The sequence below is a fragment of the Castor canadensis genome, chromosome 13 (assembly GCF_047511655.1).
Source record: "Castor canadensis chromosome 13, mCasCan1.hap1v2, whole genome shotgun sequence".
In the NCBI taxonomy this organism is placed as follows: domain Eukaryota; kingdom Metazoa; phylum Chordata; class Mammalia; order Rodentia; family Castoridae; genus Castor; species Castor canadensis.
In genome coordinates, this window is record NC_133398.1 from 58,311,012 (window position 1) to 58,327,159 (window position 16,148).

The 16,148-nt window shown below is 35.0% G+C and overlaps 1 protein-coding gene across 22 annotated transcripts in view; it reads left to right on the forward strand.

The window, feature by feature from the left end:
• The window catches only part of Mpdz (multiple PDZ domain crumbs cell polarity complex component), a 170,614-nt gene that overhangs the window by 77,083 nt on the left and 77,383 nt on the right, over positions 1-16,148 (forward strand). For 21 of the 22 annotated variants that reach the window (XM_074051850.1, XM_074051863.1, XM_074051856.1 and 18 more), the window contains 7 exons: positions 3,944-4,127; positions 4,909-4,980; positions 7,840-7,949; positions 10,942-11,088; positions 11,953-12,117; positions 14,447-14,632; positions 15,803-16,012. In XM_074051850.1, the coding sequence (XP_073907951.1) occupies positions 3,944-4,127; positions 4,909-4,980; positions 7,840-7,949; positions 10,942-11,088; positions 11,953-12,117; positions 14,447-14,632; positions 15,803-16,012 (1,074 nt within the window). The remainder of the gene's footprint in view (positions 1-3,943; positions 4,128-4,908; positions 4,981-7,839; positions 7,950-10,941; positions 11,089-11,952; positions 12,118-14,446; positions 14,633-15,802; positions 16,013-16,148) is intronic. The other variant, XM_074051855.1, reaches the window with a different exon arrangement.

Below are 16,148 nucleotides of genomic sequence, written 5' to 3' on the forward strand. Positions count from 1 at the left end.
TGGCATTGGGTGCATACAGGTTGATGATTATTATTTCCTTTTGGTCTATTTCCCCTTTTATTAGTATGGAATGTCCTTCTTTATCTCGTTTGATCAATGTAGGTTTGAAGTCTACTTTGTCAGAGATAAGTATTGCTACTCCTGCCTGTTTTCGGGGGCCATTGGTAAATCTTCTTCCAGTCTTTCATCCTAAGCCTATGCTTATTTCTGTTGGTGAGGTGGGTCTCCTGTAAGCAACAAATTGTTGGATCTTCCTTTTTAATCCATTTCGTCAAGCGGTGCCTTCTGATGGGTGAATTAAGTCCGTTAACATTAAGCATTAGTACTGATATATATGTGGTGATTCCTGTCATTTAGTTGTCTTAGTTGTTTGAAGGTTTGATTGTGTGTACCTAAGTTGAGGTTACTCTCTACTTTGTTGCTTTTTCTTTTCCTATGGTTTGGTGTTGCCTGTCTTTTCATGGTTAAGTTGGGTTTCACTTTCTGTGTGCAGAATCCCTTGAAGAATCTTTTGTAGTGGTGGCTTTGTGGTCACATATTGTTTTAGTTTCTGCTTATCATGGAAGAGTTTTATTGCTCCATCTATTTTGAGTGATAGTTTTGCTGGGTAGAGTATCCTGGGGTTGAAGTTATTTTCATTCATTGCCTGGAAGATCTCACCCCACGGTCTTCTTGCTTTTAATGTTTCTGTTGAGAAGTCTGCTGTGATTTTGATGGGTTTATCTTTGTATGTTATTTGTTTTTTCTCTCTTACAGCCTTCAATATTCTTTCTCTAGTTTCTGAACTTGTTGTTTTAATGATGATATGTTGTGGGGTAGTTCTATTTTGATCTGGTCTGTTTAGTGTCGTGGATGCCTCTTGCCTCTGTATGAGAATATCTTTGTCTAGATTTGGGAAATTTTCTATTATTATTTTGTTGAATATATTACTTATTCCCTTTGCTTGCATCTCTTCTCCTTCTTCGATGCCCATGATTCTCAAGTTTGGTCTTTTGATGGAGTCGGTGAGTTCTTGCATTTTCTTTTCACAGGTCTTGAGTTGTTTAATTAATAGTTCTTCAGTTTTTCCTTTAATTACCAGTTCATCTTCAAGTTCTGAGAGTCTGTCTTCTGTTTGTTCTATTCTGCTGGATTGGTCTTCCGTTTTGTTTTGCAGTTCTGTTTTGTTCTTTTTTCTGAGGTTTTTCCATATCCTGGGTGGTTTCCTCTTTAATGTTGTCTACTTTTGTCCTGAGTTCATTTATCTGTTTATTAATCGTGTTCTCTGTTTCACTTTGGTGTTTATACAGTTCTTCTATGGTTTCCTTTATTTCTTCTTTGGGTTTTTCAAATTATCTATTTTTGTTGTCTCAGAATTTCTTGAGTGTTTCCTGTACATTTTGGTTGACCTTATCCAGTATCATCTCTTTAAAATTCTCATTGAGTACGTATAGTATGTCTTCTTTTAAATTATTCTTGTGGGCTTCATTGGTTTCTTTGGCATAGTTTATCTTCATTTTTTTGTAGTCTGGATCTGAGTATCTGTTTTCTTCATTTCCCTCTGGTTCCTGTAGTAACTTTTTGCTGTGGGGAAACTGGTTTCCCTGTTTTTCTATCTTCCTGTCATTGTCCTTGGTGTTGTTATTGTCCCTGTACTGTGTGCAATTAAGTATTTTCTAGCTTGTAATAATAACAATGGTAATATTTAGAATGGAAGGGTGAGAGGAGATGGAAAGCAAGAAGTTAAAGAAAAAGGGAAAAACAAATAAACAGACAATTAGGAAAAAACAAAACAAGAAATCAAACAAAAAAGTTTCAAAGGTATAAACAGGGAGTATTAGTGTACTAATGGACAGTAAGCTTGTCCGTGTCTTCCCAAGCCATCTGGGCACGGGCGACTAGCCACCCAGGGGCCCTCTTGATTTCTCTGTTTAACATAAAGTGGAGATTCTCTGCCACCTCCTTTTAATGAGAGTGTTGTTTGATATTTACTGAAGCATTTTCTCAAAAATCATAAAAGGTATTCTCCGCAAGGTATTCAGCTGGCTTTCCTTCAGTCTGGTCATGCTTAGACCATTTCTAGTAGAAATCTCTCCAAGTTATGGGTGTAGGAACATTTTTTGCGTGTTGGTTTCCAATTTTGTTTCTCTATTTTTTGTTATTATAATGTGTTAGTCTTTCCAAAAGGCAATCTTAAGAGAGTCAAACAGTTGTATTCAAATTGCCATCTAACTCAGAAGAATCATACAAGATTTAAGAAACCCACAAAGTGTGAGATTTTCATCTAGATTAGAGGTCTCTAGATTTTTGGCCAAATATTCCCACTAGTAAAAATAATTACCCATGTGTTCAACTGTGCTTTCTTTCCTTCTATATATTCAATGTCATACATTGAAAATGTATATTAAAAATATATATTTTTATATATTGTATACATATGTGTGTATACACATACACATGTATGCACATACATAAAGCAAATGAGTTTTTAAAATATGTAACTAGTAGTAGTATATTTTTGTAGAAACCTCTGTAGTGAGGATGCTCTATCTTGGGGAACACTATTGTAGATCTCATAATTCTTATATATTAGTAGATATTTGAGTGCCTTATGTAGCTAGTATTGTGCTTTGAAGTGCATGAAACATTTTATAGCCATTTCTCAATTTGAGCAATAACAGTGACTTTGAATTTCAACATTTAATTTATTGTTCCATTTTTCCACCCTTTTCTTTATGATTTTTTTTTAATTTTTAAAAAATATGATGTCATAGTCTATATTCTTATATCTCAAGAAGTAATTTGATTTCCAAATAAATCTTTGTCTATACTCCCATTTGGAGTAAATATCTACTATGGACAGCATAGTGTTTTGGTGAATTGTTGTAAACAAAAGCAATATAGAACCAGTTTTTAGAGTACACAAACATAAACTACATAATGATGGAAAATATAAATTTAAGATTCTGTGGTAGAGTGTCTGTCTAGCAAGCACAAGGCCCTGAATTAAAAACCCAGTATTGACAGGAAAAAAAATAAAAGCGTGGTGAAGAAAATTCTGAAAAGTGCTGTGAAGGAGAATGGGTAAAAGGGCTATGACTACAGTCAGGGATATTGAGGTAGTTAAGTTATAGAAGTAACTACTGAACTGAGATCTAAAACAAGTATTGGTGTATTAGTGTTTCCTAGGTGATCTGAGGAAAAAGAACTAGCAAGGGCTGAAGGAAACACTTCAATTTGAAATGAGTCCCATTGGCTGGAGGGCAAAAGGTAGTAGGAAGCATCATGCAGGTGAGGGTGCAGGATGATAATAGTGATAAGAGGCGCAGACAATTAGCCCAGCATCCTAAGCCATGTGCAGAGTGCAGAGCATCGTCCTAAGGATCATTCTATGGAAGGAATGGTTGGGATGATGTGATATCATATCAGTTCTTTGGAAGGATTGTGGGAGCTTTTTCAAATGTGTCATTTTTGAATTAGAAAAAGGAAAAATCATATTTATTTGAAAAATGGAAATAGAAAGCAATTCAGTTTTTTTGTCTTTCTTTTCTTTTTTAAAGGCAGTATAAATATGCCCTTAGTGAATGCTTTCCTCTTTGCCATCTATATTTTTAAATTTTCCATAGTATTGGTTCTGAAACTTGACTATGCGATAGGATCACCCAAGAAATATGAACAACTATTTTAAGAGGCATAGAAGGCTGTTCACTCCCTAAAACCATTGGCTCTTCAGTTCTAGAAGTACTGTCGTAGAGTCTGTATTAAAACAAACCAAACCAAATGAAAGTATTTCTAGTGTATGTCATTTAACAGGTATTAGGTAAACAGGTTTTGGGGTATTATTGCTTATCTCCCAATTAGAGAAATACTCATTCCTCATTCTTCTCACAGTAATAGGCACTAAATACATGTTGTGAATTGGCATTGAGTGTGTATTTATTTTTAACATGCCTTGTTATCACAGGTAGATGGTACCAGCCTTCAGGGTTTTACCAATCAGCAGGCAGTAGAGGTGTTGCGACACACAGGACAAACTGTACGCCTAACACTTATGAGGAGAGGAATGAAGCAGGAAGAGGAGCTCACATTTAGGGAGGATGTCACAAAAGAAGTGGATGTGTCTCTTGTTAATGCCGGCATAAGCAAAGGTAATGCCACAAAGAAAAGGGTGGAACTAAAACTGGTTTTAGTTTGACTTTTACGTTATTTAGATTTTTTTTCTAATTCCAAAATAACTTACTTGAAGAATAGTTTTTACACTGAAGTATATTCACTGTGAACCAAGTAAAAAGAGAAAGTTTAAGAAAGTCAGAATTAACTGGAACCATCTACTTATCCTTGTACTTTAGAATGAGCTTCTGAGGAGAGCAGATTTCTTTCTGCTGTATTCATGCAGTCACCACTTGTCAGTTGAAAAGATTCGAAGTCACCTATCTTTCTGTCCTTGCCTTACTTTTAGATGTCATGGTTTTCATTCTTTAGGGAGATGCAATTCTACCTAGAGTATTTATAAGAGTACCTGGTGACTCTAACTGCCCAGCTTTCCTTGAAGAAATCAGCTTAAGTGCACTGTTAGTAATGCCATTCATGGACTGCTCATGAATGTCTTTGCAAATTAGCTTACTGATGGAAGGGTGTATTGATGTTGGGCTGTTGGCTGGAAAGTGCCATATAATTGCTAAACCTGTTGGCCATTCTGGTATTTATGTCATATACTACTTACGACAATGCTAGGAGATTGGGAGGCAGGTTGCAGGAGAATCTTTGCCACTAGGAGAACTTTCCTTTTAGTATGTATGTTTACTGTGGAGTTTATCTCCAAAAAAGCAGAGTCTCATTTTGGGGTCAGACAAAAGCATTGGATTTAGAAAACTTCAAGTGCTTGATTATATTACTGATAAAACTACAAAAAATATTTTTATCTTTAAGAAAATTATGAAAAAGATGAGGATTCTTTGTCTTTGAGAAGAAATACCAACATATTACCAATTGAAGAAGAAGGTAAATACGTAGAGCCATGCTGCAATCTGCTTTATTATGTTTTTAGAGAAATGAGATTAAGCCTTTATAGATATACTGTATGTTACTTAAAAAAAATCCTAAGAAAAGCAATGCTTATAAATATGTATTTATTGGTAGGATTAATTGCTCTGGTAGATTAAAATAGTTCATTAATAGCTGGTATATTTTCTTGCTGTCTCAGTCTGTTCTACAATTTTTTTTGTTTTGAGTAGAACTCTGTAGGAATGAATTGGATATGTATGTGGTTTTTAAATTAATCCCTTTGCATGTAAATAGCTGATATGTCTCTACTTTATTGAGCAAACAGCGATAAAATTGTAAAGTATTTTGAAATAAACAAGGAGAGTGTAAGTTCTTAGGAGTGAAACTATTGAATTGCAAGAGACTTTTTTACTTCTCAATATTTCAAGAGTTCTCACTTTTAATATTGAGAAGTTGGTTTGGAAAGTAATTATACAGAGAGATCATCAAGCTTTTCTGAGAATTTTTTTTTGCTGTTAATTGACCAGGATCCACCATCAAATGATTTAAAAAATTTAGTTTTAATATGTAATTATGCAGAGTGTGGCAACTATCTTTCCATGCTGGGTGCTTCTCTTATGTGCCACATTGCTTTAGGTGCTTGGTTACTTCCACCCTCTGAACACAGTCTAAGACTGAACTCTCTTCATGTGAATTCTGCTCTTCACCAAATAATTATAAAGAAGCTCTGTAGTTCTTTAACATATCTACCTCTTCATTTTGCATTTTTTTCTGTAAAAATTTTTAATTTATTATTATTATTTTAAAGGGATATTTGTATTTGTAAAGATACCCTGGAAGGGAGATGTGTAAAGTTCACAGTGTTAAATCATATTCTGCCATTGTTACAATAATAGGTAATGAAATTATTTAAGGTAAAGTGAATATTGGGTGAAGTGGTAGCAATGATCAGAACATGAAATTTGAAATAGTAAATGGGGATGGGCGATGGGGTTATCTTGAAGGCTCAGAACCATCTATTTTTCTCTCAGGAAGGTAGCTAATGGGAAATTTGCATGTGTATGTGGGAGAACAGGTGGGGAGTGGGGAATTCAGACTTATAATCACGAGTCCCAGAATCTTTCTTAAACAAAGTAAAGCAGAAACTTGTAAATGATTCTAATGTATCTGCTCTGTGTGGGTCCTCAGACAGGGGAGAAGATTGCCCTTTTCACAGAAATTTGACTTACTGTGAGGCCCTGGATACTTGACTTTTCAGTATGATCAAAGGACTAGATTTAATGATTTTTTTTAAGTGCCTGAAGTCTAGTCTTGGGGCAGTTGGAAGGTGGTAATATATGACCTGTGGTAGGGCCATAAGTTTATTGGATGAATATAAAGGTCAAACTGTTTTTATCAGTAGTTTACTGATGCCCCACTTTCTCCATTCATATCCTACCCTGATTAAATCCCTACTGAACTGTGTAAACAGTTGAGAAAGGGAATGAGAGAAAGAGGGTGGTAAGAGTAAGTCTCGGAAATGACCCTTCTCTTTTTCTCCCAGAATCAGCTTTAATGATTCTTTATAAGCTGTGCTGACCCTTTCATACTTATTCCTCTCATGACTAAATTAAATTTTGAAGAGAAAACATTCATGATGATACTAGTTTCCAGTGTTGAGAATCGAACCCAAGACCTTGCATGTTACCCCTGAGATATACTCCTCCAATTCTTTTCTTTGAAAAAAAGATTATAATCTTTTGTGTACAGTTTCTCAAGACAAAACCAGAATCATTTCATTAACATAGGGCATGATAAATAGGCAAGATGTGCCTGGACTGAAAGCTCCTTAATTCCCAGGAAAGAGGAGCTATCTAATGAGAAACCTGAATTTTGGACTACTGTTTGATTTTGAAATTTAAATACCGAAAGGAATATTTAAAAAGTCATTTGGAGCCAGGAGTGGTGCATGCCTACAATCCTAACTATATGGTAGGGTAAGGTAGGGATACTAGTCTAAGGCTGGCTTTGTGCAAAAAAGTAAAACTCAAGATCCTATCTGAAAAATAATTAAAGCCAAAAAAAGGGCTGGGGGCATGGCTCAAGTGGTAGAGCTATGCTCAGCCAAGCTCAACTTGCTTGCCCTGAGTTCATACCCCAGAAACTTCCCCACCATCCCACAAACAAATCAGTGTAGAGAATATTGCCAAATAAGAACTAAATGAAATGTAGAAATCTTTGAATATGACCTTAAAATTTTTCAGCTAGTTTCTTGTTTTAGCTAAACACTTTAAATGCAGCATTGCTTATGTCACTTGTTTTTTGGTTTTCTTTCCTTGTTATGTTTTGATTTTACCTTTTGCTAATTAGTGGGATTCCAATTACAGGCTTTTGTGCTAATGCACAATCTCAATTTTTCATTGGTTTGTATTTTTTTTTATATTTTCTTATTGTACATAGAATTGTATATGTTACTTGTTGATTTCTTTTGTTTATTTTTGCTAAGCAATGCTGTAGTCCTGTTTTTCCCAATAGAACTAAGGTTAAAGTAACATGGCTTTTTACTGTAGAGTAGCCATTAATGAATTCTGTGCAACCCAGAGTCCTCATTCTTTAAATAAAAGTGAGGTGACATATGGGTACTCTAATAGTAGTATAGTTAAGATTTGCAAGGCATCTTATTAAAAGAGAACAATGTTAACAAGCAAATAGGGTTCTAAGTTAACTTATTTAAATGGATATAGAAATGAGAGTAACCTATATATTGGGTAAAGATGGTACAATAGGGAGGTTATGACCAGTCTCCCTAGTTTAGAATGTTAAGATATAGAAAATTTTTGTAGATTGTCACTAACATAATTGCCTTGACTATTCCAGGGTGTCTGGTGCTGTCAGATGAGGTACAAGAAACAGAAGATACACAGCAACAAGAAGCTTTCCTGCTGACAAAGTGGCAGAGGATTATGGGAATTAACTATGAGATAGTGGTAGGTTAGCTTGCCCTCTTTAATTTCCTAACTTCTGTCTTCATTTGAGTAGGAAATTCATGACAGTAATAAAGGTAATAATCATCCAAAAGAGTTCCCATAGAAGTAGCAAATATCTAGGGCTTTTTCACAAGACTAAATTGCTAATTCAGTTATTAAAAAACTCAGGTTGGAGAAAGCTATATAATAACCAAGGAGCTGAAATAAATGGAATGTAGGATTTAGAACTCACGGTTCATCGTATTTTAATATTTCTGATAGTGGTGTGGATAATTGTATTAATCTTAATATCATTTATGCCATGGTGAATGTTCTATGTTTATTAACAGTTTGTATGTCTAGTTAAGCTGTCTGTCGTCTTCTATTCTAAAAGAGGTCTAATAAAGTTGACACAGTTTATGAAAATCATAGGGATTTTGAATGGAAAGGTAATTTTTGATATTGTTTATAATATACATATACTTTTGTATTATAAGAAATAAAAGATAGCAGATAATAACATTTAATAACTCATCAAATACTTTATTGCTAAGCAGTGATCTTAATTTTTCATTTAATTATCATGACACTAAAATATTTTTAAAACTCAAGATGATTAGCATTCAAATAAGAATTGAGTAAGTACAGCTTATATTACCATTTTAAATTGAGTAAGTAAGAATACAATAAGGTCCAGCTTAGCATTGATTAATTTAGCATTTACTCTTATGGGTAGGGCTAATATGGTTGTATATAACTGAGACTGCAGTTCTTTAGGCAGTATTTGAATAATAGAGGGAAATTTTGAGTGTCATTTTGTTTCTGATTCAGAACTAAGACTGAACTTTTAACTTCTTTTTGTACATATACTATCCAAGTAGTTTTCCTAGTGGCTAGTCAAGGGCAGAAGTGGGCGAGAAGTGAAAAAAAGCTAAGTCATTTATGAGCCCCAGTCAGACAAAGGTAAATGTCCATCCCCATTTGTAAGGTTGTTAGGCAGCATGAAAGAAATCATGGCATAACAGAAACGAGCTAGTTGGTCGTTGTTAGTGGGGATCCAGAAGGCTTCTGAGAGGAAATGATGCTTAAATTAGGTTTTCATAGGTCATTACTGAACGTCATCCAGCAATAGATTTGAAAGTCAGATAATTTTGCTTACAATATTGACCTTCCACCAATTACCATTAAAATGTAAAGTGACTGTTTTTCTTGAGGTTGAAAGTACATTTAATTGTCAATTTTACAGATGCATTTTCCAAATTAATGGTTTTCCCATTTTAAAAATTTTATTTTTGAATTAGCATACATCAATAATATGAAGGGGTTTCATTGTGATAACTCCATGTGTGTATACAGTGTACTTTGAAGAAGTTTACCCCCTCCCTTTTGTTTCCATTCCCTTCTCCCCTTTTTTTCACACAGTATTTAGTGGGTTTCCTTATGCTGCCTTTATATGTGTATATGTAGTGTACTTCAATCCTCTTTACCTCTCAGTATCCCTTTCTTCCCCTCCCACCTTCTGCTGACCCTCCCAGACAGATAGTCCTCCATTTATATTCATGTCCCATTATTCTCACTAGGATTATCATCATGATTTTGGGTCTAGGTTCTACAAGTGAGTTAGAACATGCATTTGGCCTTTTGAGCTTTGTTTATTTCACTCAGCATGAATCCCTAGTTCTATCCTTTTTTCCCTATAAATGATATAATTCCATTTTCCTTTATGAGTGAGTAATATTCCATAGTATATTTATACCTTATATTCTATGTCCATTCATTGGTTGTTGGGCACCTCAGCCATTCCCACAGTTTGACTGTTGTGAACAGGCCTGCAATAAACATGGGTATGCAGGGATTTTTCTTGTATATTTATTTACAGTCATTTGAATATATGCCCAAGAGTGTTAGGGCAGGAAAGAACTCTTCCTTAATGAAAAAGGCTTTCTCAGATTTCTTTTTCTTTTTTTTTGCAGTACTGGGCCTTGAACTCAGGGCCTGTACCTTGAGCAGCCACTCCACAGCCCTTTTTTGTGATGGGTTTTTTCAAGATAGGGTCTCACGGAACTATTTGCCCAGGCTGGCTTCAAACTGATCTCTGATCTCTGCCTCCTGAGTAGCTAGGATTACAGGCATGAGCCACCGGTGCCTGGCTTTTTCTCAGATTTTTTAATTCCTTAATTTCTTTAAAATAAAAGGGATGATGTAGCTCATTTTTAGCATATGTTCTGATTTTATTATTATAATTGATGAATTTTGTGTAAAATGGGCAATTTCCTAAGTCTTCATTATCTAGTGTAATTGTAGGAAACTAGAAATTCATTCTTTTGATTTAAACTCTGGTTTACTTCTCTCTGTTTTTTTTTTTTTTTTTTTTACAGTGCTGGGGATCAATCTTAGGGCCTTGTGCTTGTAACAAGCACACTGCCACTGAGCTATATCCCCAGCCCTGCTTTGATTCACTTATAAAGATCATGTTGTTGCTTAGTGCATATCAGGAGCACAGTTCTAGGGTCAGACTGCATGAATTCAAAGCCCTTTTTTACCTGTGAAACTCTGGTTAAAGAAAGGTCACTGAACCTCATTTTCCTAATTTGGGAAACAAGGGGAATAATTGGACTGTTTCTGAGAAACAAATGAAATAATCTGTGGAATGGGTTCAGCATTGTCCCTGGCACATAGTAGCAAGTGCTAAGTGTGTTCCTTCTTTGTACTGTCATTTGAGCTCAGGCCCTGTGAGAGTTTTGACTGCCTTCCATCTGTTGTCAGTATCTATAGCACTAAAAAAATCATTTTGGTATCTATAGCTGGCTGCTTCCTTTTGATTTTTGTTGACTTATGGAACCAGTAGACATCACTACTCTTTCTAAGGCAAAGATCTGAAGCTTTCCAGCTTTACAAAAAGGTTTTTGAAGCTTTTGTAAGAAAATTGACTATTTTGGAGTGAACTTAAAATGCATGTATGAGTAAGAAAAAAAAAAGAATATTAAAATTGTGATTATTTTTCTCCTTTCAGGTGGCCCATGTAAGCAAGTTTAGCGAGAACAGTGGGTTAGGGATAAGTCTGGAAGCAACAGTGGGACATCATTTCATCCGATCTGTTCTACCAGAAGGTCCTGTTGGACACAGTGGGAAGCTCTTCAGTGGAGATGAGCTATTGGAAGTAAGGAGCCACACTTTTCTTTCTCCTCCTTAAATAAGGCTCTTGAAAGGCTGCAGGAGGCTTATTGTGGTAAACAACTAAGTTCTTATTTTAAATATCTCTTCCAGTGGTACTTGAGAGATAGCTACAAATAAAAACTCACCAAAGCAGAATTTTCAAATCTGTATATACATACTGAATTTCCGAACTAATTCCATATTGGCTTTTTGTTTGTTTTGTTTTCGATACAGACTATTTGGAAAGCTTTCCTTGAAAAATTCCGAACATAATTTTATTAGAATAAGTAATGCATCCACATGTTCTATAGAGAATACAAAGATAAACAGTGCAATCTCCTTCCTGTCCCCACCCACCTAGTTCTCATCACCCTTCATTGGATGGATGTTTGATTTGTATGTTTCTTTGCAATCTGCCAATATTTTTAAATGTATAAATAGGAAAGCTTGATATTTCTTTTCCCCCAATTTTAAATACATACTGTGTACAGTTTATGCCATTTTCTACTTTTTTCACTCAGTAAATTATATCACATGTCTGTTGTTTACAATCTCCTTTTCTCCTTCATCCTTTGGGAATATTTAATTGACAGTCCTTTCCTAAATCCTACATTGGCAGGGCAAACATGGATGAAAGCTGGTGGTTTTTCTATGACTACTTTAGATTCTCATTACAGCAAAACTCTAAATTTGCACGTAAATTGCCTTAGTTCTATCACTGGTCTAACTATAGTTCTTGACACAGCATTACTATGTCATCACCATAGTAAAATTTATATTATGCAGTAAAATTGTTTGAAGAAGAATATGTGTGAAGAAAATGATAAAACATTGTTTCCTTACTTGGACAGTAAATCTTTTTCTACAGGTGAACGGCATAACTTTGCTTGGGGAAAATCACCAAGATGTGGTCAATGTTTTAAAAGAATTGCCTATAGAAGTGACAATGGTGTGCTGTCGTCGAACTGTGCCACCAACCCCCCAGTCAGAATTGGATGGCCTGGACTTTAGTGACATTGAGCTAACGGAAAAGGTATCAGATTTGCAGACGGGCTAATCTGAAGTACAGTGGAAAGGCTAAACGGTGTTAAAATTTTAACCCATTTTTTTCCTTTTCTTTGATATTTGATTTCTTCACATGTCTTTTGGCTCTTGGAATAGACCTGGAAGTCAGACAGACCTGGGTGTGAATCAGACTTTACACCTACTGTGTGATCTTAGACAAGTCACTTCATCTTTTATTTTTTTTGTGTGTGTGGTACTGGAGTTTGAACTCAGGGCCTTGCACTAGCTAGGCAGGTGACCTACCACTTGAACCATGACCCACACAACTCCTTTTTGCCTTGGTTATTTTTCACATAGGGTCTCACATTTGTGCCTAGGGTGACCTAGAGCATGATCCTCCTATCTATGCTTCTTGCATATCTGGGGTGAAAGGTACACACGACTACGCCTGCCTAACTTATTGGTTGAGATGGGATCTTGCTAACTTTTTTCCCAGGCTGGCCTCAAATCTTAGTTCTCTGAATTAGCTTCCTAAGTAGCTGGGATCATAGGTATGAGCCATCATACCTGCCTACATTTCATCTTTTTAAACTTGTTTTCTTTTCTATAAAGTGTAAGTCATGATGCCTGTCCCAGAGGGTTGTTCTGAAGGTTATAATAATAATATTAGATATTACTGTACACTATGTACTTTTATAATCACTTATAATATTCCTATTAAATAGACACTTGGATTGTCCTCATTTCCAGAAGAGAAAACAGATATATGTAAATAGTATGTATATAGCACACATATGGAAAAAGATACTTTTATGTACACCACCCAACTATGTGCCTGGCATATAGTTACTACTTAGTGAATAGCTGGAATATGGATGGGCATACTACTTCATTGTCTATAGGACAACTTAATTGCACATTTTACTTTGATTATATAAGAAATTTGAGCACATACTACATGTCAAATAATTCTCTGTGATATCTTAAGAACTCCCATTTTCCTGGTCCTTACTCTTGTCCATTTAGGTCAAAGTCAAGCAATAGAGCTAATCAGTTTTGTTTGTTTGTTTTTTTTTTTTTTGGAGGATACATAATCCATATCTAAAGTTAGTATTTGGACTGTATAACTTGTAGTCTAATCAAATCTCATTTAAGATATAATTACAGGTGAAGTTGAGGTTTGACTTACATTATATTGAAGAAATCATTTCAATGGAATAATTTTGTAGGATCTGAAGAATAAAATGCATAGTTTAATATTCACCTGAGTGATTAGAATAGGTAGAACAAGAAATACAATTCCAAATTGTGTTCTACTACAAGGCCACCATCATTTCTCTGTCTCTGTCTCTGTCTCACTTTCTCTCTCTCGCTCTCTCTCTCTCTCTCTCTCTCTCTCTCTCTCTCTCTCTATATATATATATATATATATCCATGCATATTTTGTGTGGCATAAATAGAATAATTACAATAAATCAGGTGAAGAGATTTGTAACCTTGGTCTTAGGTAATGCAGTAATTGATTAAAATAAAGATATTATTCAAACTAGAATTTTCTCCTGTGCAACACAGCTGTGTTAAATTTTATATATTCACATTGATGAATGAAGTTGAATTAACCTTTCTTCACTTTAATTTTATTGAAAGAATTCCATTTTCAATCCCAGTTTCTGTGTCAGGTATTTTATAAATGCTACTTCAGTTAGTCCTTAAAAAATTTTATGAAATGAGTAACTGTGAAGCCCATGTTAAGACTATTGCTCAAAGTAACACAGGTAAGAAATAGTCAAACTTCAAGCTCAAGCTGTCTGATTTCAAATCTAAGGTCTTTCCACATTATAAATATGATGTTTTATCATGTACTAATGAAATAATTATGTGCACACGTCACAGCATTTTACCATGCTTATGTGCAAAGAGTACTAAACTTTTACACCTACCCATTTTCTCTTGAATTGTTCATGCTTGAAACATGCTTTGAAATTATAATTTCCTAAATTCTATATACTTAATAACAAAATAGAGTTTTGACTGTAGAGGTTGGTTCTGACTATGGATAATGATGAAAAAAAGTACAAACCACTCACAGTTTTGCTTCTGAGGTATAAGCATTGAGTAAATGAGTAGACCTTTGAATCTCTTATTTTTAATGCCTGTTATACCATAGGCATTTCTTCCTCTTTAACAATGTTCAACAATAATGCCTTAATTCATAAAGATGCCATGATAGCTGTTGCTTATTTGTAAATGTTTTGTTCTGGACAGATGCTGGGATGCTCCCTTTTCCTTGCAATGTTGGTATGTGTGTCTGCTACTCTAGTTCCTTTGAAATAAGAGATGTCTTATCTGTTATCCAGCCACATGTAGATCTAGGTGAGTTCATCGGGTCCTCAGAGACAGAGGATCCAGTGCTGGCGATGACTGAAGTGGGTCAAAATGTGGAGGAGGTTCAAGCACCCTTGGCCATGTGGGAGGCTGGCATTCAGTACATAGAGCTGGAGAAAGGGAGCAGAGGCCTTGGTTTTAGCATTTTAGATTATCAGGTAACGATATCCTATTTTTAACAGTTTTTTAAAAAGATGCCTTATACTGAAACTAGATTGCTGCTAGTAGACAAAAGGAAAATATTTTAGAGTCAGCAAAGACATTTTCTTATTTCTAGTCAGTCTTTCAAAACAGTAATTATATGATTCATTGATTATCATAAGAGTTCTAATAATGAATTCATTGAGCTATTGTATATTTCAGCTCTTAGCAGTTTGAAGCATATGCCAAATACATTTTAGGAATATCACAGTTTTTTTGTTTGGAATAGTGTTGTTTTCATTTCTGTGCTCTTAATTGGTGGCTCATATTTTAATGGTTAAGTCATGAAGTATTAGATATTTCTTTTGTGTAATGTGAATGATAAATTCGTAATTAGATACATTATAAATTTGGGTGTTTCAGTCATTTTACTGAATTATGAATATGTTTACATTGATTGGTCAAGCACAGCCTGCACCTGCACCTGCATTGCATTTTGTGCTTCATAAATAAGGAAATGCAGAAGGCTATCTGATAGAATGTGGTTGTCATTCCTATTAATACTGAATGGAAAGCCATCTCGGATGACATCAGGGAGTTGTGTTCCTAGGCCAGTTCTGGAGCTTTGTTCTAATGTCAAGGTTGCTTTGTAACTGAAAATGTGGCATTGCTATATGCCACGTGGGCTTTTTATTTACTTCTTCATTTCAAAAGGACAGGTCCTACCTTCAGTACTTGAAAAATGCGCTTTAGTTAATATACTTGGCATCCAGCCTCAAATGATACTTATAAAGTTTAAGAACTTATCAATAATTAAAATATAATTTCAAAGGTATCTATGCAATTTAAGAGACCTACTCAGCAGTGTTAGCAATTGAGGGTACTCGTTTTAGATGAAATTGTTATAAACTCTCTAAACTGAAATGGAGATAACCTTTGCCCAGATATTTATTAGAAATTTAAAAAATGCTCCTTATTGGAGCATTATATGTATATATATAAGGGTTTCATCATGACATTTCTATACATGCATACAATGTACTTTTGTCATTTGAAATTTTATATGAAAATTTTAAAGGTACTTATGAAATTATTACTGTCTGTTATTATGAAGCAGAGGAAACAACCCATATAAATTTTTCTGTGTCTAAATGAGCTGAGTTTTCTTTCCTTTCCCATTCTGTCAGGATCCAGTTGACCCAGCAAGCACTGTGATTGTAATTCGCTCTTTGGTGCCCGGTGGCATTGCTGAGAAGGATGGACGACTGCTTCCTGGAGATCGTCTGATGTTTGTCAATGACATTGACTTGGAAAACAGCAGTCTGGAAGAGGCAGTGCAAGCACTGAAGGGAGCCCCATCAGGAGCTGTGAGAATAGGAGTGGCCAAGCCTTTACCTGTAAGTGTGTGGATTTTGTTGATTTTTTTCATATTTGCAAGCAGAATGGCTCTTCAGACTCTCTTTTAGCTTCAGTTGTTTTTCATGTTTGAGTTATCACTTGCAGCAGTTTTCATCAACATGGTTATTAGCTGCA